Raw genomic sequence first — 27,725 nt, 5'->3', positions numbered from 1 at the left:
GCAACTCAGACTGTCCCGTAATATAAGCAGAGACACTAAAGTCATATCATATTTCACAGTGTATTCAGTGAGTGCTCTGATGCCGCAAAGGGCTCAACCATGCAAAACATACATTTGCGTCAACGATTCACCCTAAGCATTTCCATTCAAGCTAGCCTTGTCAGACTATTTAAAATGATCCTTGAATTAAAATGTATAAAAACATTAGAGGCTTATTTAAACAGGTTGTTGAGTTGGGCAGGTACATCTATGAATGACTATGCCAGTCAAAGTAAGCCTGCAGTGAATGTGTCGCTTCTTCATTTTTATTCTTTTTCAGGCTGCGGCCAAGAAGCACTGAGAGGGATGAAGAAGCATTCATTTCGGCTCTAATTAAAATGGTGACCAAAAAAACTAGGAAAGCAAACCATCACAATCATCACTAGGACTACCGTGTTATGAACACAATCTGGAAATACCAACATGTCCAGGGAGGGTTAACAGCAATGTCTGTTGGGGTTTATGAATCATGTATCATGTCAAGGGAGAACAGAGGAGGCCAGAGTCCTTTAGACATGAGCCACAGGGCAGCGATGGGGATTTCCCCAGCTTAATAAGTGTAGATCTTCTCAGGATACATGGAAATGACTCCTGATGACAGCAGTATACACAGCAGTATTCGAGATGGAGTGAAATGTACTGAAGGCAGTTGAGGAAGAGAAAGTAGGTAAGAAGGAGAAATGGATGAAAGACAAAGGGCAAACATTCAGCATGTGTTCACGTTTGAAGTCCAGGTGAGAAATCCCGGGGTCTTACTCTAAGTAGCATGTGCATGGTGAATGGACTGCATCTATAAAGCACTTATTTAGCCTTTGAGACTACTCAAAGCACCTTTTACAGTATTGACCACACACAAATGCATGCAGAGACAGAGGCTACCAGACAAGCCACCTGCACATCAAGAGAGAGCTAAATGTAAACAAACTCACACGCAGTCAGGACCTACAGTACATGGGGCTTAGTATCTTGCCCTAGGACATTTTCACCATAGGGGTCAGTAAAACCCCAGCCTTCTGATTGTCTGCCCTATGAATAAGTTGTCTTTAAAAGTCCGGCACTTTAACCCAAAGTTGGTTTTAAAATCCTATGTTGTTGAAATAGATTTTTATATGCATTTTTCCTTCAGTAAGTGCTTTTCTTCAAAGTAAATGTAAAAATGAGGGTGATCATTTGGGCTAATGCAAGCGTTTCCTTAAAAATCGGCTTTAGGGTTAGAACACTTAGGTGAAGACCTTAATTATCATAACTAAATGTATAACTGTTAAAGATCCGTGGGGACCCTAAAAAATGAGCTTTGTAGAGAAAAAGACAACAGTTGATTGAAGTATAGAGGTTATTACCGTTCTGTGTGAGTTTGGTGGAGCAGACCAGGGTGGCGATCTGGAAGGAGTCCTTGCTGATGGTGCAGTTGCCCAGGTTCTGGGTGTTTTTCCCAGTGGTGGAGTAGCCCTTCTCCTCCAGCTCCATCTTGGTGGCAGGCAAGTTCAGGTACAGAGAGGAGTCTTCCAGCTTCTTTGCTTCAGCCTGAAGAGAAATCCATATCAAGTTTTGTGAACTATAACTTTTTTCAATAGAGCAAGAGTAATTACAAAACTCACCTGCAGTGTAAAATGAGATTAGACAAATCTAATTGTGGGATTTTGTTCCTACATTAAATGTTATATTCAGATAATTAGCAAAGGTGTCATTATACAATTTTAATCGAAGGTAATTTCATTTCACTGAGGGGGTTGATGTGTACAAAATATACAATCCTCCATAGAAGGCAGGGAAGCTATTATTACGCAGCTCCTCATAATACAGGCAAATGTTCTACCCTAGACTCTTTTTGTGGGCCAGCCCTGCAGGTATGCAGCCGGTAACAAACAAACCAGAAGTGACTTCTAACCGTGCTATGGGCTCGTTCATATTTACCTTATACACGATGAGATCATGCTCGCCGTCCCTCAGGGTCGTCCCATCGTACCTCATCAACTTCACGAAAGACAAAGCGAATATCTTCTCCGATTTGTCTTTGGCTGTGGGAGGAAGAAGAGAAACATGAGAAGGACAGAAAACAGTCAGAGGGAAGGAGATGTAAATCACTGCATTTCACATTCATACATACTTTGGTTTTTGGTGTATATATACAAATATAGTCAGGTGTATCAATATGGTGTTTGTTTTTTTTTAAGAATGCAGGGAGTGGTTAGAGACAGGCTCCTTCGCAGTAAACTATGCTGTAGGGCTTGCTTTACAACAAGTCATTAACAAGTTACAGACAATCCCAAATGTAAATCTCTACAGTACCGGCTCAGAGTAAGATCCTGAGCTGGCACAAGAATCTAATGTTAATGTCTGTATTAATGCTGTGTCTGTATCTGTGCACGAGTTGTTCATCGCTGCAATTATACAAGGTTGCAAATGAACTGTGGATGGCAAAGAGCAGGTAGGATATGCTTACATTTTTTTTTTAATTATAAGCAGCCTCTGAACATTGATGTGATTATTATACATGCATGGGTTTTTACACATATGAAAATAAAAACAGCTGTAAAAGAAAGAAAGAAAAATGCTCATTGCTTGTGTGTATGTGCACACACACGTGAGACAGTGTATTGGGTTATTGTGGGGAAGCGCTGCATAAACAAGCGAAAGAGTTATGACTTTGTCCTGTAACCAAGCGTTTGTATACGGCCGTATATATCATCATTGTGGATCAACAAGCTCAAATGTACGCGCAGGGCGACGTGATTCATCGAAGTATCTTGCGCATTCTATCTGCATAAATCCCCTCATTGGTTTGCTGCCTGCAGCCTCGCCGGTGAATAATTGCTGGGTTGGCATCAGAGGAACCAGCGGAGGGAAAACACTGCACGCATGCCGTTAAGAAAAATGTGACTTTCTAAGGAAAGGAGAAACTTGGGATTCTGGGAAAGAGGTCAGTTTCAGGACAGCGACTCTCTTTCAGCTAATCAAAGTAAAGTTTGTAGGAAAGCTTTGTGGCCTTCTACCTCCAAGGTGGGCTGTCACTTCACATTCATGTTAAATGTACTGTCCCCATCCTCTGCCCACTCACCAGGTAGTGACATAATGACAAATGGAACAGAAGTGAAAAGATGGCAAGGATCTCTTACAGCTGTGGTGGCATCTGTGATAGCAGCCATCGGTCTGATGAGCCCTGACAGTGTTAGAGCGCTGGTCTGATTCTGAACCAGGGGCTGTGATATAGAGCACATGGGCTGTAGCAGTGGCCCTTATTAGCAGCTCTGTCACTGTGTTTCCACCAACAGTTCAGTCCTACTGAAGCTGGGAGCAGTGGAGGAGGCAGGAAGGACACAAGCAGGAGACGGCAGAGGCAGACAACTGAGAGGACTTGAGACGTGCTTTGCTGGTAGAATGTAGACATTTCTTCACTTTTGCTTATGTTCACTGATTTCTTTTTTTTTTAAATGATCATTGTGTGAGTCTCTAAAATACTATTTGTAGACTAGGACATCCAAACAGTTTAATCAAAATCGTATATTGTCATTAACAAAATAGTACAGCTCCTGCGATAGTCAATAATGCAAATGTTCTTAAATCTAAATGACCAATTTCTTCCAGGTTCGATAAAAATGATTTCACTGTTGATATCGAACTGGAAGTCTGCCACACCGGGATATTGAAGAGAAATTGCATCAGTTGTCTTCCAGTACAATTAAAGGGAGAAAACCAGCAGAGTGGTAAATGCAACACATTTGATAGTGTTTATAGGCAGCCAAAACTCAGACAGCGTAGAAACATGGAAGTAACATGAGCACAGGTGTCTGCATAATGGGATACAAGTGTAAACACTGATAGGAAAATACAATGCATACACCACACACAAACCAATATTACCCGGCCAATGCAATCCAACTTATCTCTCTATTGCCAATTGTTTGTGAGTAAAAGTTTGGTAGCATCATTATGCCCCTCAGGTCCCAGAGTCACTTGAGGTGAGCAAGTTTCTAAAGCAACCATTGCAGCTTGATAACAGCAAGTCGCAGAGTTTCAAAGGCATGCCTCGTAACAGCATTAGTCCCCGCAGAAGCAAGGTGCCAAGCATGACAAGAAGGCTCTCCAAGTGGATTATAAGCCAGCACTGAGCTCTGAGACCTGGCCGTTTCTGCCCAAAACACCGGCATGTTGGTGAGAAGCCAACAGAGCTGAAGGGTTTTGGAACTGGAGGATGACGGCAGCTGTAGATTATTTTAGGGAGGAGGTTGACCTTTCCGTTCTGATATACGCTGTGTCCTTCTCTTCCTTTTGTGCCATGTGAAGTAATTGTTTAATACACCTGTTGTGGCTCCCATTACCCCACCAAATCCTCTTTCCCTGCCCCAGATCGGCTGCTGGAGGGATGGCCTCACCATGTGGCGGACAGATGGGATGGCAAGGCTGCTAGTACCAGGCTTCCCTGCCCTCTACACCCCCAAAATTAGAAAGGATGTTAAAAAAACAGAAGGCCATATAACACTGGCTGCATTAAGCTAGACACTGGTCCCGATAAACAAACGAGTCCCCGCAGGCATTTTTTCACATCCCAGCTGTAGTGTCGGACGAGCCACTTCATGATGCTGCTGTGTGCATGGGCAGACTAATACCTCGGATTAGTGTGACAAAGGGTGAGCTTCAAAGTATTTATCACTGTGCCGCACATCTGCTCCGATTGGATATCTTCCATTCGGTTTTTTTCAGCGGATGGATTAGCCGTCCAATTGTGCATCTGGTCATTGGCGGAAAGTTATTATTCACACGCTGACATTTGTACTCACAGTCCTGCGATGAGCGGTGGCGAAAGGTGAACCGCAAGTGACTCCGGTTCACGTCTTCAATAGGGATAGCAACCTGAGGTGATGGACAGAAAAGGGTTTTGTAAATAAACATAATGTCACAAAGCAGATTTTTAAGGACACACTGGGAAACGCATAAGCCCCTGATTTTAGATTTCCATATTAACGTAGTAACAATGTTTAAGTAATAACAATGTCCATTGTTGGAAAATGGTAACTTGTGATACTTAAGTCCAATTCATTTGTAGTGAATGTGCTAAAACATGAAAAACCCCTGATATGGACCTTATTTTATTTATATCCATTTCTGCTGCCACCACATTAATCATTTAATATACTGCATGGTTTAATATTGATCTTTCTATGCTTCAAAGCTTCATGGGTGAATATCCACCACAGTGTTCATTCTACAGACCGCTGGTGATGGAAACCAGTGTAGTGATGAATAATGGATTTAAGAATGATATAAAAAAGGGAGGCAAGGCATTCGAGGTGGAAAATAATGACAAAATGATTACCTGCAGTAACTGAGAAGAAAATGTAAGGAGTGAGACGCACCTTTATGGTTTCAAACCAGCGTGGCTGCTTCACTTGGTAGTAGATGACAGACTTGTACTCATTGATCCCTTCATCCCCAGCGCCAGGGAAAATCACATTCTAGTGCAGAGAAAGAGAGTTATCTAGTTAAACGGGCAATTCAAGTTTTAAAATCATCATCGTTTAGCTATTCTCACTGTCAAAATATTAGCATCATCCCTGCATGTAGGGAACTGACTTTCACTTTTCTTTTTATAAAAATGTAGTCTGTGGAACATAAAGCCTTTTGACTATAATGGCCTTTAAAAGTCTGGATGCACTTCATGCATGCACACACGCGTGTTGGCTGCCAATCTCATGACAGCTTTGTGGAAATAAGAAATAAATGAGATTTTAATTATTTAAGGAGGGGCAGTGGCTCACATGCAGAGAGAAGAGGAGGAGAGCCAGGCGCAGGGAGAAGAGCAGCTGGTGCTGATGGAGCCAGCCATGTAATATTGGTAAGGGTGCGTTATGTAAAATACTACGACCCCTTGGGGGATTTTGGCACGACGATTGGAGTGACAGCGGATGGCAAGCATGCCTTGTTTTCTATCAATCGGCACTCAGCCTGCCCACCTCCCACTACTCCAGCTGACTCCCTGCCCTGCTGCTGCTAAAATACTCTGTCGCTAATGGCTTCTGACAACCAGCAATTATGAGGAATAACAGGCCTCGTCTCCCCAAGCCATGCCGAGCAGATCTGGGGGGCAGGTGCGGGCTCTAGTGACTCTTCCCCTTACACTAAAAGGCCTGGATTCAGGAAAGCTTCCGATTTTGCAGAGGAGAAAGTGGCCGAGGTCCAGCCACAGCCACAGGCTACTTTGTCAAGGTCATGAGAGGCCACTGTCTAGCCCAGGGGTCTGCAACCCGCGGCTCTTTAAGCCCTCTGCTCTGGCTTCCTTGAGCTTAGACAAATATAAGAAGGAAATAAAATAAAAGATATTTGTAGGACTATTTATATTTTGTTGCATGGTTGAAAATGTTTCGTATCTTGTATTTTGAGGTGATACTGTGACACATATAAATACATTTAAAAAAACGGTTTTAATTAGGTCAACTAAAATATGCGTCACATCCTGCTACGGTCCCGCGCCAGCGCCTTTTCTTGCAGGTGAATAACCTGACCCCCGGCTCGATGAGCGAACTATGGATACATCAAAGAAAAGAAAAGTATCAGAGGAACACAGAGGGTTTAATTCTGCGTGGACAGAGTTATCTGCTTTCACAGCCAACGATGCTGGCTTACCAGTATGTTTGATATGTAGAGAGAAGTTGTTAAGGTGCTGCAGCCTTTACGTATTGGAGGAAAAACACGAGAGAGGAAGACAGCTGACGATGTTCAGTCATAAATCAATCAGTAAACTCTTTTTAGGGTGCAGCTATATGTTTTTTTTATTTCAAAGTGGGCCCATTTTAATTATATTCATGTTCTTCAAATGTGCAGAGGACTCCCCAAGTGCTGTGTTGATTTATTTTAAAGCAGGCCTGTGTATTTTTTTTTTATTCTCCTTATAAGAGTTCTTTGTTTATTATTAAGGTAAATGGTAAATTGAGGTAAACAGTTTTCTATAATGTAATAAATAATAAATGCAAAAATGTCTCCGATATAACAACATATACAACTTTATAAGCTATCAAATATGTTTTGCGGCTCCAGACAAAAACAAATTGGTGGAAAAGGGGGCAAAATGGCTCTTTTGGCCAAAAAGGTTGCAGACCCCTGGTCTAGCCTCTTACTACACAACATCACAAATATTTTATCCAATTGAGAAAAGATGATGAAAGAGAGTGGTAGAAAGAGACCAAAGAAGAAGAAAGAAGAGACGAAGGCTGAGACATAATCAGAGAAAAATCAAGGGAGAATGTGGCAATAAGTGAAACTTGCAAAGCAAACCTATGATAAAACTACATGTAGTTTGTAATGTAATTACATTTTCCTATTTTCAAGTGCCTTGTGTATGGAGGCGTCTTTATTATATAACATAAATGGCTTGATGTAAACAAAAGAGTTCTCAAGGTAGTAGTTGCTCAGACACAGAATTGTCCTGCCAATTAAAATCCGGGAAGGAAGACGGAGAATTTGACCAATTAGTTGTGATCCAACAGATGAGACTGTTCTATGAAAAGCTGCAAGGCAAGATGTTGAAGAGAGCTGCAGCGCTGCAAGGAAACAAGGCCATGACATCCGCAGGTGTGATCAATGAACATAAGCTGACTATTTGGGTATCATTACAAAAAAATAATAATAGTAATAATAGAAAACCGATAAGTACACCATGTTTAAAAACTGTATTTGCAACAAGCTCTCAATAAAAGAATTGTGTATAAAGTATATAATGTCTTCTGGTAGATGACTTGTAGACATTGTAGTACAATAAGTATAATACAGTATATATATATATAAAAACATTGGAAGTGTGGAAGCTTGTGAAAAATCTGTGACCAGTGACAAATGTGTCCATATACTGCATTATAAATTATACCATCAAGAACAGTCATTGAGAATAGTTGTCTAGCAACGAAGCAGTGGATAATTGTGTGTATTTCCCAGGACTGTCAAATGAGAAAGAAGTTGAGATCATCCCTTCTCTCTGCTACTTCAGAACTGCATTTACAGCATAATCACTACGGATGCTTACACTTCCTGCCTGCTGGGCCAAATCACTGACGAAGCCTCTCAATCTTACACTAATGTGTATAATTACAGCAGCTAAGGGTAATAGCGCTCTCCTTTGATTGGCTGTTAGCTGCAGGCCGTCCCTGCAAATCACTCCTTCGTCATTAGTCCTTGTGACTTCAACTCAGGCATAATGAGTGTGAACATTTGACTGTTAATACATGTAAGAAAGCCTTGCTAGAAAATGCTAGCTGTAACTTAACTGCATGTAAACTAAATACGGGTTAAATTAGTCTCTAAAAACAAACTGAGTGGGTTCATTCTCCCACTAACAAACACCTCCTCCCAGAGCCACTCGTACATACTCCTCATGATCATCTCCCTTATACCTCTCTTATCCCTCAATGCCCTCTGCAGAACAAGAGGTAAAGCCATTCCGGATGCATAAACATCAGAAGAATGGATTACTGGCTAGTCACTTTGGATAAAACACAGCCTTCATAAGGACATTAGACACCTGAAGCAAAAGTTCATGAAACGTGTTCCAACTTGCAAATGTTTTGGGAGCCATCATAAGGATTTGAAACCTAGATTTTAAGAACAGTTTCTCCATACTGTGGGAGTGCAACTATCTACTGTATGTTAAAACACCCACAATAAAAAAAAATACCTTATTTGACACGACTTCTAATAAAAAACTATAGCGTCTGGTTAAACTTTAAATCCATGCTCCTTTTATTGCCTGTCTGCATGTCTTGGTCTGACTGATTCTGACAATGACAAGGTTGATTCCCGCATTAGTGAGACAAATGTTAGGCTACTCAATCAACCACAAAGACCCAATATTGCATTCTGTCATTTTTTGACGGGCGGCAAAGGCATACAGTCTGGCCTGGGTATCATGCTGCTTTACAGGAGTGCTGGTCAGTTAAGCAGCGTGCTGAGCTGTGTGAGATTAAAGAAAGCCTGCTGAATCACAGACTGTCTGAAAACCGATACAATACTTGTGTCCTGAATGCTGAGAATGAGCTGAACCGGGATAAATAAGTAGGTTAACATCAAATCTTACCTCTAGTTTCTTGCCATCCTCGTCGTAAACAGACATGGTCACCTCAACGTTTTTGGGTGTGGTCTTGCTCCCCTTGTCAAAATCCCCCAGAGCCAGTGTAACGTAGATGTCGTTTCGAACATCACCTTGGAGTTACAGAAACAAGCAGGTCAGATGGGAGGAAATCTTCCCTTTTATGGGTTTTCAAGGAGCTCAAGGTCAATCGTTTAAGTGAATATTAGTGCAGAACTCATTACATCTTAGGTGGCATAAGTGGGTATTTGGCACCATGTACTTCCTGGTGACTTCAGTCAATTAAATAACTAATGTCTTCATCAAACCTTAATGTTCTTTTTCTCCCTCACTCACATTCTGTAAAATAGTAGCTCTTAATTTAAAATCACTTTCTGAATGATTGATATGTTAAGTCAATGACATTTAAGAAAAAGGAGACTTTCAGAGAGCCAAGGTCAAATGTTTAAAAAATCTCCACCTGGCATGATGATCTCAGGAAAGCCCATCTTGCGGGCCACAGCTGTGGATCGGTCCACCAGGTGAGGGAAGTCCTTCCTGATGTGATGGATGTCTCCAGGGAGCAGCTTCAGAGTCACCCACAGGCCTGGTGATGAATTCAAGGCAAAGAGGGGAGGGACCAAGATAACGTCAGGAGGAGACAGCGAGAGAGCAAACGGCCTCGGGGAATTACTAAAAAGTGATTTCTAGTTGTGTTTTCTGCTGTCGGTTGTCAGAGTGACATCCAACTGCTCGAGGGCAAGACACTAAATTGAAGCTACCCTCAGGGATGCGATTAGGAGAACATGATAGAGGATACAAGTGTGTTTTCCTAGTGCTCCGCTAAATGTGCAGTATAGAGTAGTGGGTGGGAAAACCTACAAAACCTTTAATGTAATATTAAAGCTATTTTAACAAACAAACGGAAAAAGTAAAATAACAAAATATGCAAAGCATGAGCCTAGATGTGTGATGCTAGACATCTACATAATACCGGTATATGAGCACATGTATTTCCTTTGAGGGTGTCTCTTTACATTTTCATAGGTTTGACAAATGTATTGTTACTGTAGTTAGAAATGTCAAAAATACCTTTGTTTGAATACAATTGCTACTTCAGAACACCAATACATGGAAGGTAAATAAGTTAAAGGACTTCCGTAAAAAACAAACAGACCCTTGGTACCCCTATAAATGAGAACACTTTAGATACAAAAATACCATTGTTTTCTGTTCCTCTGCCAAGTTCATAATACTGTCCCCAATAGCAAAAACTTTTCTTTTGTAACTTTCTATTTTATTAGGAGAATATGTGACAGTAATTCAGATGTATATAATTGGTATTGGAAAGACCTGAGAGTGCAAAGCTATAAAAGGGAAACTGTGTCTCTGAATAATACAGAAACAAAAGTGTCTTCAGGGCATTTTCATTGGGTCATATTTCCTAACAATTTAACACCAGTAGCTGTCCTGCTTTTCTCCTGTTTTGGAAGGAGAGCTTCTGTTATGCCGACAGCATGATGTGCCAGTTTCGGTCCATGTGATATTCTCTCAGGAAAAACAAAGCAGCGTAGATGCATATCTCTGGTCAAGACAGAAAGAAAAGTGGATCCAATTAAAGCAGTCATCATGCAGTGCGCCCCTTCAAAGGCCACCAGAGTGAGTGATGCCTGAGAACCCAGAGGCTTTGTTCACTTTCACAGGCCCCATATTGTTATGAGGGACTTATCTCTCACTCTGCAAGCAGGAAGCCTTTTGATATGCGAGTGTGACCCAGGCAGCTGCTCTCAGTGCTCCGCTGTTCTTCCCAGTGTGGGCCAGAGCAGACCTTACATTTATCTGAGTATATCTTCATATGTCATGACAATACCATGGAGGCTGCATGTCGTTTCCCCCCCCACCCAGCACAAATCCCTCAGGTGGCTAATGTTGATCTTCTAACCATAGATGTCAAAAGCCCGATAAGATCCAGTCTTTGCTGACGACTCAGCAGCTTAATTAACAGCTGGATTACTTACATCGTGTAGTCATGGTGATGAGGGCAACTATTTTTAGCATGGAAGTTGATTTATGATGTGAATATTTGACAAAGAATAATGTTCTTAATAAAGGAACTGTTTGAAATTCTCTCTGCAGACCCATTCTCACAGCGTTTATCAACCTTTTTCTTACTCAATATCAAGCCACACTTATTGTTTTTACTTCGGATGTGAGTTTGTGTGTGCTCAGGATGAGTTTGGCTGTGTTTCGCTGTGTATCGCTAAACAAGGAAACAACACCTCCACGGAGCTCAGCGCGATTCACAACGTCCCGACCAATCAGAGCACACTGTGCTCACAGGGAGGGTGGGGGCTGGAGCTTTGGGAGCTACAACGAGCCGTTAAAGGCAGAGAGTGAAATTCAGTGAATACACGTAGTTTACAGAGATGCTGTATGAGAAACCAATGTGAGTTTGGAAAAATGCACAGTATAAATCTATTTTAGTATACCTCAACAATGGAATTATGATCAGTGGAAATGGCCATGACATGGGCCCTTTAAAGCAAATTAAGCTAAATAAAATATTACTCTCCGACATTAATTATAATAGACCTAGTAAAATAATTAGCAGAGATGGAACATTTATAAAAACACTTTTTTTTTTTACAAAGATAATGACACTTCACAATAGATGCAATTTCAAATGATATTAGCATTTCTATTAGCATTTCTATTAGCATTTCTATCAGCGACGATAAAAGACTGACAGCGTGGCGACTTCCCTCCTCGGCCTTGGTTCTTGTGTCTGAAATGTTCACTGTACCTTGGCCCTTGTGATTGACCTCTTTGGCGGTGATAACTTTGTTGATGACGGTCTGGAGGAAGTCGTTCTCCCCTGCCACCCTGGGTGAAAAACGGGAGATGTTCAGCTGCTTGTGGCGAATGGCGTCATCCAACGCTAGCCTGCAGTATGCACACAACAGGCAAACACCACAGAGAAGAAGAGATGGAGGAGAAGGGGAGCCACAGAGTGATGGTTGTGAGGTAGGGAGTGGGGTGAAAGAGAGACGGAGAAACAGAGACACACCGAAGAAAGATGCGAATACCGTGACAGACACAAAGCCGCTTGTTAGCAGTTAACATTGAGCCAGGAAGGGTGATGAAAGAAACACAGAGAAATCATCATTTAGGAAGTTATGCCAAGTCACCATTTAGGCTGCATTCACACTAGGCTCTGCATATCCTTCTATACTTTACATGTCAATGTGGGTTATTAAGATGTGATGGCTGCAGTTGCAGCAGTTTGGAAAAAACAACCCAGCATCACAATTTGGTGGCTTATCACTTTACTGTGTTGAAAAGTGTAAAACCCTGTGAGGTAGTAGAAGGACATTAATCGTAGTGCAGTTTCTTGACAGTAAATGAGCTATTCAAATGACACTCCCACACCACCAGATAACCCTGCACTAATTGCAGCAACATTGATTTGGTGTGAATGCTATAGCGCCACAGGAGCAGTGTGAAGCTTGACCTGGGGGTGGCCTTTTAATGTTTTCAAAGTGGGTAACGATATAAAAAAGGCCTCAAACTCAAGACTATACCCAATTATTAATATTCTAATTCTGCTTTATTGACAAAGCAAATGTAAAACACTGTATTACATCATGTTTTGTTCTCAATGGGGCTACAGGTGTCAACAGTACCAACCATGGACTAATAAAGGGGACTGGATACAGGAACAGTGCTCTGAAACCAATTAAACTGTTGAATTACAATTTCCAGCTCCTTAATGTGATCAAAAAAATAAGTGTTTCCAAGAGACTGACAATTTGAAACTGACGTTGAACAGTTAACGCTTTTTAAGGATGAATCGCGGTATAAGGAAATGCTAGTGCGCTTGCTCTATTGGCCCCATAGATGTGACAGATCTGGTAATTGTTTACCACAAGTTAAACTTGTTTGGCTTCATGAGCCATTGGACTACTTTCATGGTAAGGACCCCACTTCCAGTGCGGTGCCAAATTCCAATTAAACATTAAAGTAAGTGTAAGTGTGAATAGAGTATAGGGAGGTAGCAGATGTGATCTTGGAAACACCACATGTGGCAGCTGTGAGAGAAATGTTTGCAGTTGGCGGCGATGCCATCTGCAGTGCAGAGGACTCGAAACAAGAAGAAGAAGTAGAGCATGGAGGAGAAGACAGCGGTGAATGATGTGAGCATGGAGGAAGCAGTAAAAGATCTCTGTCACTCAGGCTGTCTTCAGTGCCTCCAACCTTGAATCCAAAACCAATCCAAGCAAGGAGGCAGAATAAGGGACATTTATGGGACATGTACAGTGTAGGACAAGAGGAACAAGGGAGATTCACCCTCAAATGTTTAAAGTAGTTTGATCCTAAGAATTTGCCACAGTGGGACATTGAAATTCTGTTGAAAGGGGCATTGGACTTTATGATAATTATGAACAGTCTTTAAATTGGGGAAACCGTTTTTTTTATCTTCCCAGAATCCAAGGTGAAGTTGATATCACTTAAACAAATAGTCATGTCAGCATGAAGTGAAACTTTGCTAGAAAAAGCATTATATTAATTTAAGTTGGTGTGATTCTAGACAACAAGCCAGAGGAGAGCTCATCTGTAATAAGGATGTGTCTTGGACAAACAAGAACAACCAACCATTTCAGTAAGATTTTGATCTATGCAGTCCATTTTCTGAAAGCCATTTCCATTTTTGTTTGGATGCCAGGAGTCCATCCAAAATACATCACGTCAAACCGACGCTAAATGGCTTTCTTAGCCTTGAAAACACAGAGTGATGGCAGGATTTGCGATTTCATCAGTTAAAATTTAGCGGAAAATATTCACACTTCATAAATAACACCTTGTAGAACCTGTTCTTTTGGGCTGGAAGGTTCTAATTTCCATGATTTATGCTTACAGATAAAACCGTTAAGTGTGGTGATCTGCCAGGTAAACTGCCTGAATCTGAAGCCTTTCCAATTATGCAGGAAATCACATTAAGGAAAAGGTTACTCTGTCTCTGTATGCAGTCCGACGAAAATGGCAGCAGTTAATGAGATTGCCTTAATTGAGTCAGCAGGGAAAAGGGGAGCACTAACGTCTTAAAACCCCCGCTAATCAGGTGTCAAGGATTCAAGACTTTAAAAAATGAAGTTAAATACGACCGCTAAGTTTCCGACATACTGTGCTTACTCAAATTAATGGGAATATGTGTAAATGGCAGAATTACATCAGCTTTGCTATTTTATGCAACATTATACCAAGCTTAAAGGAACTCTATGCTCCCTTATGTGCTAATGTGATTTTTTTTGTGGTGCTGAACAATCCACTTACGGCTGAAATGGGATAAAGTGCTGCTTGTCCTCATCGTCTATTTTGCCCGTTATGATGTCGGTGACATCCATTACTGTGGAAAAACAAGGAGAGATGGTTAAAACATTTTCAAGGCAGTGTAAAGCACGGCTGTAAAAGAGCCAGAGAAATGTATGACAAGGACACATCAGGGGGTAAGAGCAGCTAACGGTGGCCTTTTCTCAGTAAGCACTAATCAACTAATGGCGCATTTCCACCATGGCGCGGAGCGCGGTTTAAGCGTGCCGTGTCGTGCCGTGCCCGTTTTTGGTTGCGCTTCCACTAGGCCTAGTTACGGCTAGTTACACTGTTGACCATACCAAACCACTGCTGGGTTTAGTTGAGTAAACGAGACTTAAAGGTCACCTATTATGCAAAATCCACTTTTTCATGTCTTTTATACATAAACATGTGTCTCTGTGTAAAGAGATTCTGAAAGTTTCAGGAAAAAATATTTGCTCACTTTTTGTCCTGATCCATTTATATAAAAACCTGTCTGATCAGATTTTGGCCACTTTATGATGTCATAATGTTTTTTTGGCTTGTGTAACCATTAGCCAATAACTAACCAAGGTAACCCCCCCCCACCTTATCACCTGAATCTCCTCCTAAAGCTCCAATGTGTTATTTTTAACCAAATATCTCTCAGAGGGGCGTGGGGAGTGGCTCCTTATTTTCATCTAAAGTAACAGACAGAGAATCAGCACTTTTGAAACGGAGCTGTTTGGTATATCAAGCCAAGCACTTCAGAGACATGTTTTGTATATATCTGAGACTTATTATATAGGTTTCAACCAGAGAGGGCAGCAAAACACTTATTTTCTGTCTGGTGATAAATTACTCTTTAAATGTATTTTAAAATGAATAACACTTGTATGAGAGCAAGTAAGCGACCTGATAATGTAATATTATGCAAAATTGGGTGCCAACATTGTCAGAATAACAAATGTTTTCAAACACAACATGCATTGTGCTATCAGCTGAGTGTACAACCTGCAGGTCAATGTTGACCAAACATGAACTCTGACCAGCGGAGCCGCACACCAAAACAGGAAACACATTCTTGAAATTGCTTCAACTTAAGCGAATGAGAGACGGTGCAGATAATCAGAGTGATTTGTGCAGCAGTCTTTACCCCTCGGGTCACATGTAAACCATATGATTCCTGTTACAACAGCGTCTAAAAATAAGCAAATCTCAAAAATGCGGCTCTCCATCATGCTGATGTCTAAGGATAAGCCATCATAAATCATGCTGTCATTTCTCTTCAAGTGGAAGTGGGGAAAAGACACTGAAAGAGGGGTATAATTTGCTCTGTTTGATAAATGTGGGCAAAACACCAATCTAATTAGTTTACACCTGGCAGCTTGCCAACAGGAGATAAATCCAACTGTAATTCTTCTTTCCACTTATTTGAGATATCTATGAATTTTAGACAAATACAGTACATTCACTCATCTGGGCAAAGACTTTGGCACAATACATACTGTGGAGTACAAGGCATAACAAGGGATCTGTTCTGATCGGTTTCATTTACATGGGGTTATTCAAGCAAAGCCAGAGGGGAGGATGGAAGTTCAGAAAATCAGTTCTAAAAAAAAAAAGGTAGGTCTGATTATAGTAACACAAGTCGTGCAGCTTTTTTTGGAACAATAGGGTGTCACTCAGTGTCTCTGTCGTCTGCTCTACCTGCCACTCCAAAGGGTCTCCTCAGTCCTGACGTCAGCTTCTTGGTGTTGTTGTCTCGCAGCTCCATGCGCCCCACTCTGACAATCTGACACACAAAGCTGATCTTCTCTCTCTTCAGATCTTCACTGCCCAAGTCCTGAAGAGGGTTGGAAAAAAGAGAAGTTATGAAAAAAAAAAATGCTTATGCTCAGTAGAATCGATAGATATGACTTATACCTTAGGTAGACAAATCCAAAACCATTACAATGGGGTTGTATATTTGCCCAGAGAAAAAGCATTTGGATTTAAAGCCTAATCTGGCAACAGCATTTTTTTTTGTTCAGGCCACATCAATCCTAGGGTGCACAACAACAACTGATCGATTAAAAGCACTGTCTTAAGTGAAGATGAGCTTGTGTTCCGGGCAAACTTTTCACCAAAAACTGCTTCTGCAACATCTGTGATTGTGTCCCCAGATTCATTTTCTGGATGCAGTGCGTACCAAACCTAGCAGAGTGCTCCCAGTGGATGCACGCTGACCCCTGCGCCCTTGGGCTTCCATTAGATAGAGGTGACTGCCTTGTAAATACATATGGCAAGCCAAGCTCTTTCTGAGAGAGCTCAACAAATACAAGCTCTGCAAACAGGCTCCCACATGACTCATAACATGGCTGAATAAACAGTGGGCTGGCCACAGGCGTGTGCACACACACACACAGACCCAGGGACACGTATACAAGCAAACACACTCACCGTGAAGACGGCCCGCAGGTTATGAAGCTGGTCTATGTCTTTCACCAGACCTGAACTTGACCATTTCACCAGGTAGTTTTCACTGTAAGAGAGAGAAAGCATGACTCATTATTTTAGTCTGTCTTGGCAGTTTTTAAGATTCACATAAAATTCTCATAGAAGAAAATTAAAAGGCAATCAGTTGGGTTGCATTCAATATCATTTCCTTGAAACCTGAGGAAGCTTAAATGTTAATCCTGACACCGATCCGCTTGAGAAGCAAAATGCAAGAATGATGTTGGATGCGAGGGAAACATCCCACGGCCGAGCTGCTCTACTCGTGATAAAGTGCTGTCAGAATCCTAAAACAATAGCAAATCCCCGGGAAGCAGGCTGCACTTGTTCTGGTCACGCTCCAGCATGGTGTGTGTCTGTATCTGTGTGAGTGTGCTTCCAAGTGTCTGTCAGTGTTTGTACTTGCTGATAGCTGACGATTCTGTAAAGTACGAGTAAGTCTGAAACATCAAACGCCATGAGGACATGAAATCTTGTCCATACAGGGCTTTATTTTTAGTCTTCATATGAAAAGCGCATGTAAACTCATCACCACTCTATCTAGAAATACCAACTGTGTTTGAATGCGACTTGTCACTAATCTCTGTAGGCTACACATAGGTGTATAGTTCAGAAAAATATATTTATGGATATTTTAAGCATCAATTCATGGACACAGTTTAAACTGTTGTAGTTTTGTATATATAAAGTTTATAACCTGTAAAATGTGTAAATATGTACATTGATATTTAATTTTATGTGCATTGTCATTGCTGCTACATCTGCTTTTATCACGGATCTATTTATTTGTGTCTATTTCTATTACTGCAGTGAGAGACGCCAACCAAATGTCATTATACCTTACTATATATATTATGTATGATGACAATAAAGATATTCTGATTCGGTGTCTAAAGGCACAAGTCCACCATCTTTACATGTTCCTCTTAAACCAGACAGGAACTTTGGTTTCAATTGACATCCCAATGCTTCATCAGAACGAGGTCTGTGAATACGAGTGAGTTAATAAAAGGGAATAAAAGAGATTGAATATACACCGATGGATTTACCTGACAAACTTGGAGTCCACTGGGTCGTAGAGGGACATGAGCACCTCTGCATCCTCTCCGATCTTACACACCACATTCTTTAGAGTCACGAAGAGGCCGAACGACGGTGTGGAGGCAAACTTTGCTTGCCTTGACAGATCAATATTCTGCTTCTGAGACTGTCGGGGGGGAAACAGAGATATAGCGCTCAATATCTGGCAATCTTCAATAGCTTTCTGTCACATGCAGGTAGACCTCAGTGCTGTGGAGTTTAAACAATAAGCCCGGGGGACGAATTCAGAGACAACATCAGTGTGTGATGAAAGAGATACTGTGCGTGGGTGTGGTGAGCAACAGCACACCAGATAATTGAATGTCAGACACTGGTTCTGTGCCTTTCTGAAAAGTTAAGAAGCACAATGTCTATAAATCAATCAAAATGTAGTTCCAATGCATTTTGTCCTCAGTGGAATAAAAAGCATTAACATGTGCTTGATCTCCAGAAGTGCATCCGCAGTATAAAGGTGGGCTGATTCCTTGGACGCCCTTCAAAAATATGCTGGGGCCATATCATTAATATTTATCGCGTTGACCTGGACACTTTCCGATTGCCCATGCATATGCAATAAAGACCTCTGGATTAAAAGGTCATGTACAATGAGACCACATAACTGCAGGGCACTTAGCGTCTGACACTCCTACATACTGCCAGGTGACATTTAGGTGAGGGATGCCACCGGTACGCCAAGTAAAATAGACAGGAAATCTGGCTGAGTGCCTGGCTTTCTGAAGAAGCAGTGAAGGGTTTTTGTGTACAAGCAGTGGCCCAATTTTCCCCACGTCTGTGAATTGTGCAAATGCCAAAATGCCATTTTAGATGAAACTATAATTTCTCTGCATTTGTCTTACCTTAAAAAACACACTTTGTCCATTTGTTTTATTTTGTTAAAGCCTGTGCTGTTTTTACTTGACATGTGTCGTTTGAGAAACAAGTCATTTTTAAAAAACTAATTTTTCAATGGTTTTGCAATCAGCTAAAAGCGAATGTCTTGTTTGTTTTGCAGGTGCTTAGTCATCAATACAAGTATTAGACAAATTGTCATTTTATAATAGTTATAGATAAAACATTAGGGATTAACATGAATTGCTTTTGGATCTTGAATATCTGTAACAAATTTCACAGAAATCCATCAGCTAAGATATTTCAGTCTGGACTCAAGTGTTGGGCCGACCAAACTACTGAACATTGCCATCCCTAGAGCCACACAGCTAGCTAAATTGATACAAATGTACATAGATATGGAGCAGAAACTACTGTAGAGGAAACAGGCTCCAATGAAGACGAATGAGGGGTCATAGCAAACATTTATCTCATATGAAGCGCTGTGAGAACCGTGGTGTGTTTGACTGTGGCTGAGAATTAATGAGTCAGAAAAACAAGATGACCCCATTCAGATCCCAACTATTCACACTTTGCAGTAAAGTGCTTTCACTTATCTCCAATATACTGTCTTGATAAAGACCCATGTCTAGTTGCCGGTGAGTGAATGGCGTCCAGAGAAGCAGGAACCTTTACCCTCTCTTCTTGAATCCGGTCCTCGATTTGTTTGGAGGCCGCCTCGTGCGCTCTGAACAGGCTGACGGTGCTGGTTATCTCCGGGTCCAGGATGTTCCCATCTTGGTCTCTCACCACCAGATCCAGATCCAGGTACCTTTCAGAACATTGTTTGAGAGTTAACGAGTGCCAGAACCCGCCAAGATGAAGACATACAATAGATATACTGGAAGAGATTAGGTAAATAAATATTATGAATGTGTAAAAAAGGAAATAGCATACATTAACTGTAAGCTGCCACACCCGTTGCCACATTTTCTACTCGTATAACATTCCCTGAGCTCTTTCAAAGCTCCACTATATTGTCCGACTCTTTCTTCCATGGAGGGAGTCGGGCAGACATGCTGCCAACATGCAGTCAATGTATTTCATCAGCTCCCTCATTCTGTGGAGGCAAAAGCCATTTCTCTACCTGGCCAAAGGTTTAAAGTTTCATCACAGGAGGAGAATGGAGCTTTCAATTTTCAACTGATTTTCTAGGCCCAGTGCAGACACAGCAAAGAGCTGTCACTACATGATGGAATACAGTACGCTTTGCTGAAGCTAAATCCCTCCAGTTTGTCCTCAAGCTAAGCGATGACCTGTCACTTTCTATTGACTGACACTGCTGACCTATTCCAACAAGAGTCATGTTTTCGGAAAGATATGAGGATAAAGGGGATATCAGCTGAGGGAGGGGGGTTAAAAGGCCTCTAAAGACAGGATCCTCACTTGTTGCCGTAGTCTATCTTGGAGGTGACTCTCTGTTTGAGTTCGGTGAGCTCATCCTGCGGGAGGGTGCCGGACAGGATCTGGGAACGCCATTCGATGAGGTCGTAGATCATGTCACGGACCGAGTTGAACATCTCACGTTTGTCTCCCTGACGGCGGAAACAGATGGACGCACATGAATACAGATTAGACACAGGAGGACATTTGGAAAATCGAAGTGCTCTTTGTTTGAACTGTTGACTGGTAAAATAACTGTGTTCATGCTGGAAGGCCAGACATCTCATTAGCAGCAGGTTCAGCACAGTGAAGGTGAACAAAAGCTCTTAATTATTAAGCGCAGGTGGAATTACCTGAGGCAAATGCAACAAATTACTTTTCAACAGGCATATGTTCCTTAACAATACTGCATTTTTCTCTAAACTATTACATTTGCTTGATAAATGACTCTATCCATAACTGTATTACCTATGGCTAAGTATTAGTATTTAAGTAGCTTAATATTGTATGCTCCATAAAAAGGTTTACCAAGACACTTTACACATTATTGTAAGTCCAGTTTGATATGAGACTCAGTTTTACACATTTTCCGGGTCCTTTCTCCAAGCCTCTTTCAGCTAACAACAAGAATGTGGAACTCTGTTCTAGCATTTCTTCGCCATCTAACATCCATATGTAACGTTACCATATCTGACATGAATATGAGTGTGTGTAAGTGTGTGTGTCTTATTGTTTCTTTGGACAGTCTTGCTTACCACATACAAGTCCCTCCATATTGTGGCCCACTCCCGCAGTGTGGTGGTCACCTCCTGAACCAGGGGCAGCTCAGTGGGAATGACCGTCTCCTTTTGCCTGTAGGGACAGTGAACACATTTCAAACCTGGATTCTGTGTCCTTCCTGTCCTTTCCTCCCCACATGGAGAAAGTGTCGGCTTAAATGTTGCCTTTTATCTCTGTAATTTGAAATGTATTCACAGTTTTTTTTTTAAATGTATTTATTTAGTATTGTATGGAAACAAGTATCTGTTCTTCAAGGTTCCCAGCTGCATTCAAGGACTTGGGGGGGGGGGGGAAGTTAAATCAAAGAAGACAGATGAAAACAAAACAGTGCCACAAGTTGTGCAAAAACAAAGCCACATGTCACATCTGATCAAGTGCAGACCGCCTTACTGACAAAACCTCAGAGGCTGTCTCTGCATACAGCTTACAATTCACCAAGCTTTTCAGTAGATCAGGGAAAACGATGGGACAAACTTCTCTTAGCTTTTTTTATGTTTGAAGATGAAGCATGCAATTATAATAGGTTCTTTTTGATATAATGCAAAAAAAGTACATGCAATTTTCTTACTCATGGAAAACCAATCCTAAATTAAAATGTGGAAGTGGACAAGTAGTTACCCATTCCCCTCAACTGTGGCTTCTTTCAGGTGTATATAGCAAGCAGGAAATGTGCCCTATAAGAGGAAGACACAATTATAGTAAAACAACAACAGAAGTTAAACAGCTGAAAAACAGAAGCTGTAAAGAGTAACCTTTTAGCAACAGGAATATAAGGATTCAAAAAACATGTTCACCGTCCACTCACCTTTTTGGATTTTCTCCTCAGCCTATGCCCTCTGTACCAGTCTGATGGAGAACAGGGTTATGCATGTTAGCTTTTTGCATACAGAGTATCAAATATGTTTGAAAAAAATGCACTAAAGTAAATCAATGTTAGCGGTTGTATTAAGGAATGCACAATAAAGAATGACATTTAAGTAGAAAATAACATGTTTTGCACAATCTAACCCTAGCAGGGACAGTAGAGACAAGTATGGGGTTGCTGCAGCCTTCATTTACACAGCATAATATTCATTATTGCTATATATTATTGAACATGTGTAGAAAAATGTTGACAAAACAAAAGAAGTACCAGAGATGACAGGAAAATAATCGGAGACATTGGTCGTGTCAGCTCTGATCATGTGTATCATCAGTTAGCCTCTTCTCACCTTCATGTGTCTCAAGTATGTGCACTGTGTCTCCAATCTGCAGCGACAGCTCCTCCTCTCCCCGGGCATCGTAGTTATAGATTGCTGGAGAGAGATGAGAGAGGACAATATGAGAGGAGATATTACAGGAGGAGGAAAAAGGCCAATAAAGCGTTTGGCTCCCTCGTGGCGCTAATTGTGTGCCATTGCAAAGTGCAGTAGAGGCATCGCACATCCACAGGATGTCCACCCACACAGCCTGACACAGCCATGGTTGGACCATCAACACTGTAATATCAACATGCTTCTACCGCCCACTGCAAAGAAACCAATAATGATGGGGGACGCCAAAACGACAATAATGCCAGTGGAAAAAGAGATATAGGAAAGAGAGGTAATTATAATAAGATATTATTCCTGAGGTGTTGAGAAAAAAACAATAAAAACGCTAGTGTGGCTCTCCAGCAAACAATACAAAATGTCTGCATTGTTTGCTAAATGAACAAGAATCAATAGAGCCCATTACAGGTGGCTCCCAAATGTTGTTAGTAAATAACCAACATGTTCTGTCGAGTCAAGTCGCCCCAAAGGAAAACTGTGCTGGCATCTTCTCAATAACAAAAACTTGAGTGAACACAATTTAGCAACCACAAACTGTGTTTAACTTGCGCCATCTGAAAGTGTATATAGTCCATAATATAGGTGGAAGAATGTGGAGACATGTAGGAAATCTGACAGATCATGTGATGCATATTTGCATTTCATTTCAAGAGAAATGGTCAAAATAAAAAGATCTCTTAATTGCATTCCTGGATCTGCTCCAAAAGCAATCAGATCCTCCTCAGCCTTAACTTTCTACCATCTGTTTACATGTGTGGGGATACTCTGCTCACAAACAAACAAACAGATGGGCAGAAACATAAATGTGATTATAATTAAAAAAAAATCAAAACACATATTTAGAGCACTTTCTTCTAATCAGATTCATGCCATACATGAAGGGCAACATAACAATAATAATAATACATTTCTGATAAATGGGCACTCTTAGGAGGGACTATAACAAATTGTCACTAAGCACAATAAAAACAATTACATTTCCGTACAATGAAGACCTGTGTTGACTAAGTTTTCAGGCCTTTCTCAATCTAGTATCAGAGATAGATCCATCAACTAGTCAAGGTCGTGTTATAAGGTCAATAAAATCCTGATTGTTGGCACTTGTTCTCTCCATCAGTGAGAGGTAAACAACATGTCGCTGTCAAACCAGCCATGACCGACGTCTGTCACACACACGTGCACACACACCACAAATTCTAAACACTGACAACTTGAAAAGTGGTAGTGTGAACATACGTGTTAATTTTGAGGAGACCTGTAGAATGAAATGACACAAGCGTGTGTGTGTGTGTGTGTGTGTCTTGCTGAGGGAATGCATGCAGGAACATTTCAGCAAAGGTTTCCAGAGGTGAATGACGACTTAATTAAAAAAAGACCCTCCCTGCAGGCTAATGGTACATCAAGTGAATCGACCGTTTTCTCCCACAATCACCTGCCATCAGAGGAGCCATTATATTTCATTACAAGGTTGTTGTTTTTTTTTCCCTGTTAAAATGTAGCTCTTAAGTTGTTGTATGTAGAACACGTTTTTGTTTTGGTTGCTATGGGGTGAAGTCATTTCATGTATTCTACTCCCACACAGACTTTCCGAACAGATTGTCTCAAAGTTAGTTCTTTTTTTGCAAAGCTGTAATTTGGTTTTTAATTACTAGTAAAAAAGTGTAAAAATGATTGGTATATTAAGGGGTATTTGGCATCATATTTGATTCTCCAAAGACAAAATAATGGTCAATTAGATAAAAAATAACCATCAGATTACTTGATTTCCAATTCAATAAGAAAATTAAATATAAAAAGGCAGCAACTTATGTCACATCACAGTTGCAAATGCGCTAATTAGAGAAAATACCAATTAGTACAGCTTGTGTCAGCTATGGAAGAGGTCATAACAACGTGTACGATTATTGTATAATTGAGTCATCCGAGCAGCATAATGCAATTTACATAAAAAGAACAAAGAGGCTTCAGAGGTTCTGGCTAACTGACTGGCACATAACTTGCAAACAGTGAAAAAGTTTGGCAAAAGCAATGGTATGAAACATAGTAAACAACATATGGCAAACACAAATAGGGAAACTGATTAGTGGTCGAAAGAAGAAGACCCTGACTGACACTGAAAGTTCATGAGAAGTTGTCATAAACGTATAAAATACAGCTTACAATCAAGCGTGTGGTTATGTAACGCGCCTGAGTCTGTATCTGATGTTCTGCATGTAGAGTCAGGCAGCCAACCACTTCAACATTTAGTTGAGGGCATGAAATGCCATGTGTAGATTGTTTAATTCACCCCTGTGTTGTTTTGTTATCAAAGTGTGTGCATCTGCACATGCGTGGACACAATACATTTTGCGATCCCCAGAACAATCCAATGAGCCCTGCGAATTTACCAGAACACGAGCCACGAGCAGAGAATAGAACAAAGACCGCAGGAAATGAATTCATTGGCACCACGCTGGTATACACAAAGGATACCTACAGGGAGAGAAAGCAACAAAACAATCAAAAGGGAGGTGGGATTAATCTGTGAGCAGCCATCAGAGAGCAGCCTAGTCACTGTGCAGCGAGGTGCGCTCAATTTAAAGTGGACCTATCATGCTAGGGCTGCTCGATGATGGCAAAAATCATAATCTCGATTATTTGGGTCAATAATTGATACCACGATTATTAAAAACGATTATCCATTTACTTTGAAAACATCAATTTATTGAAAAAAAAAATGTGAACAGTATGTTTTTAACAGTTGATTACCCTGAACTTTAAGTATAATTCAACTGAAAAACCAATTAAAAAATGTTTTTAAAAAAGAAAGGAAAAAAAAGAATCGTTTTATTTCGATTATGTGTTTTTCATAATCGTTGCAAGCCAAAATCGTAAATTGCGATTAAAATATGATTAATTGAGCAGCCCTATATCATGCTATATTTGAAAAATATATTATAGGGCCATACCTATAAAACATGTCTGTGAAGTTTTTTTTTCAAAAACAGATCATGCATTTTAGCCATGCCTCATTTCGCTCTATTTGCTCTTTTCCAGCCCTGTTTTTTGCAAGGGCTGATTCTGTGACGTAGCTTTAATGCAAATGAGCTGCAGCTGACCACGCCCCCCTACAGGAGAGGGGAGCGTGCTCTGATCAGCTGCTGGGCTCTCAGAAGAGGGGGAGGAAAAGAGAGGCTCCGTCCTCCGTGTATTATTCTTATATGATTATATAGAGTCGTTATTCATTTGTTTTAAAGCTCAATAAATAACAAAGAAGACCTTTGACCGGCACTTTTCTAATTTTGTCCAGAAGATTTCAACTTTAACGGACATGTGGACCGGCGAACAAAAATCTAACTGAAACTCTGCCGCACGGTCCCCTCGTCCCTTGGAAGAGGCGGAGAGGTGGGTGTTTGTCATCTGCTGGTGGACTAACCGGAGAGAATTACAGCAGCAGGAGCAAACGCTTGCCTCGGGGAGGGAGAAAAAGAGCCAGAGCGTCCACAGCGGAGAATAAACAGAAGGGCAACCATGGCAACCATGCGCGGGAAGTCTTCTTCGCTGCTTTTGTGGCAGACTACAGAGCCACTTACAGGCCTGGCATATGTACTACAGCGTCTCCAGCGCTTTCGAGCGGTCTCTCATTCCCCTGATAGGTGGAGAGTTGCCCATATAGGCGGAGCACCCCTTTTCTGACGTCAGAAAAATTCAAATCTGTATCAGATCCGTTGCAGCCCCGTTTTTAAGAGATTTGGGTATGGAGGAAAAGAGAGAGGGTTGTGTTTTCTGACACTTGGTGAGTTCCCTGACACACCGGGGACACATATTCATGTATAAAAGACGAACAAAAGTGCATTTTGCATGATAGGTCCCCTTTAACCATCATTAAGAATGGCCAGAAAGGCCTGTGAAGCCATTAACTGCTGAGTTTGTTTGGAACTGGGTCACAGGTCCAGCTGATGCAGCATGATGTTCTAAATGACAGCCCAAACCACAGCTCTGATAGAGACATAAAGTGTCATGTTTCCCCAGAGAAAAAGGGAAAAGCTGCCCCTGTGCACACTGCAAATGAGACGAGATCTCAAATCAAACAATCGGGAGCTCAGAGGATTTGGGAGATTCTCACTGGGTAGGAGGTGCAATCACAAAATGAACACAAATGACACCCTGGGAAGATGATGAGTAAATGACAACCATCAAACACAACCCTGACATGGGAGGCAATGATGGTGCAATTTAAAACAGCAACCAAAGTGATTCTTGTTGCGTGGGGGTTGAATGACAGCTCTGATTACTCATAAACCTGTATTTGCATACCCAAGAGTAAACTGATTTCAATTTGGAAGCAGTGAGGAAGAGAAAATCCATCAGGAAGAGAAAAAAAGTGGACCATATTCTCCCTGGAGTGTGGCATGCAAATTATTTTTTGGTGGAAACGTGATAAACAGCGGCATCATTTGCCCGGGGCTCATTAGCATACATAACCTCTTGCATAAGACTGTGCAAACTCGGAGAACATTATCATCAGAGGGAACGAGTGAGGAATCAGATTACAGAGCCATCCACTTAGCCGGCGCACGTCTACGCCCTCTACACAATTATAAGCAGACTCATATAAACACTGGACTGATTCTAATTCTACACTTTGGGCTTGCTAATAACCTGCACTAATCCACGCAGAGTAGAACATATCATTACACTCAGATGAGAATACAGTGTGCTGATGAAGGAGGGGTGGGAAAAAGGGAGGAAAGTAGAGTGCATAGAAATGCTCATTGGAAAGATACTGAGCCTCTTGATGTTTTTGTAAAGTCCCCCCCCCCCCCCCCCCCCAGGCTGAGAGGATTCTCCAGGAGGAAAACAGAGGGGAGAAGCAAACTCTTGTCTCAGTCGGTGGAGATGGCCTTTTAAATATATACAATATCAAGCGGCAGGTAGATGACTGAGGAACCTGCCCAGCCATGACATCACTTCTGTGCGCCAACTCTTAAAATCTTTGTCTGAATGTGAGAATTGCAGGATACCTGACCAAGAAAATATTAAGTTTAACCATCAGTTTCTTCAAAATTCCTATAAGTGAATTCATTGGAGACACGCTGTTCACTGTTCTCTCTTTTGCAATGTTAGAAGGAGCACTACAGAATGGTACCTTAGTATAAATTGTGAATGGTGTGCTGTACAAATTACACCATGTCCTCATTTACTCAATTTCATTGTAATTTAAGGGAAAATAGCAAACATTCCCTACCTGCAGCTTCTCAGTAGTTATTTTTCACAGCAGACATTTGGAATGATAGTAGAAACAGAACAGGTGTAACTAATTACAACTAACGATGGTGCATTCCTTTAGTCGTTAACTGTATTATTTACACCCGTGTCTTCGGTGAAAA

General features: G+C 41.2%; 1 protein-coding gene across 1 annotated transcript in view; it reads right to left on the bottom strand.

Moving 5' to 3' along the window:
- dock1 (dedicator of cytokinesis 1) overlaps window positions 1–27,725 on the bottom strand; it is a 162,132-nt gene that overhangs the window by 118,621 nt on the left and 15,786 nt on the right. Inside the window, exons 2-18 of the mRNA XM_034119288.1 lie at window positions 22,258–22,341; window positions 21,852–21,892; window positions 21,665–21,720; window positions 21,022–21,118; window positions 20,270–20,418; window positions 19,520–19,655; window positions 17,965–18,122; window positions 16,862–16,943; window positions 16,130–16,265; window positions 14,423–14,495; window positions 11,895–11,974; window positions 9,573–9,698; window positions 9,101–9,225; window positions 5,394–5,492; window positions 4,818–4,890; window positions 1,954–2,057; window positions 1,380–1,563 (exon numbers count right to left, since the gene is read on the bottom strand). Of these exons, the coding sequence (XP_033975179.1) occupies window positions 1,380–1,563; window positions 1,954–2,057; window positions 4,818–4,890; window positions 5,394–5,492; window positions 9,101–9,225; window positions 9,573–9,698; window positions 11,895–11,974; window positions 14,423–14,495; window positions 16,130–16,265; window positions 16,862–16,943; window positions 17,965–18,122; window positions 19,520–19,655; window positions 20,270–20,418; window positions 21,022–21,118; window positions 21,665–21,720; window positions 21,852–21,892; window positions 22,258–22,341 (1,803 nt within the window). The remainder of the gene's footprint in view (window positions 1–1,379; window positions 1,564–1,953; window positions 2,058–4,817; window positions 4,891–5,393; window positions 5,493–9,100; window positions 9,226–9,572; window positions 9,699–11,894; window positions 11,975–14,422; window positions 14,496–16,129; window positions 16,266–16,861; window positions 16,944–17,964; window positions 18,123–19,519; window positions 19,656–20,269; window positions 20,419–21,021; window positions 21,119–21,664; window positions 21,721–21,851; window positions 21,893–22,257; window positions 22,342–27,725) is intronic.

Source organism: Trematomus bernacchii, unplaced genomic scaffold, assembly GCF_902827165.1.
Source record: "Trematomus bernacchii unplaced genomic scaffold, fTreBer1.1, whole genome shotgun sequence".
Classification (NCBI taxonomy): Eukaryota; Metazoa; Chordata; class Actinopteri; order Perciformes; family Nototheniidae; genus Trematomus; species Trematomus bernacchii.
Note: the sequence above shows the minus strand (reverse complement) of the source record. Positions and strands in the feature narration are given on the sequence as shown.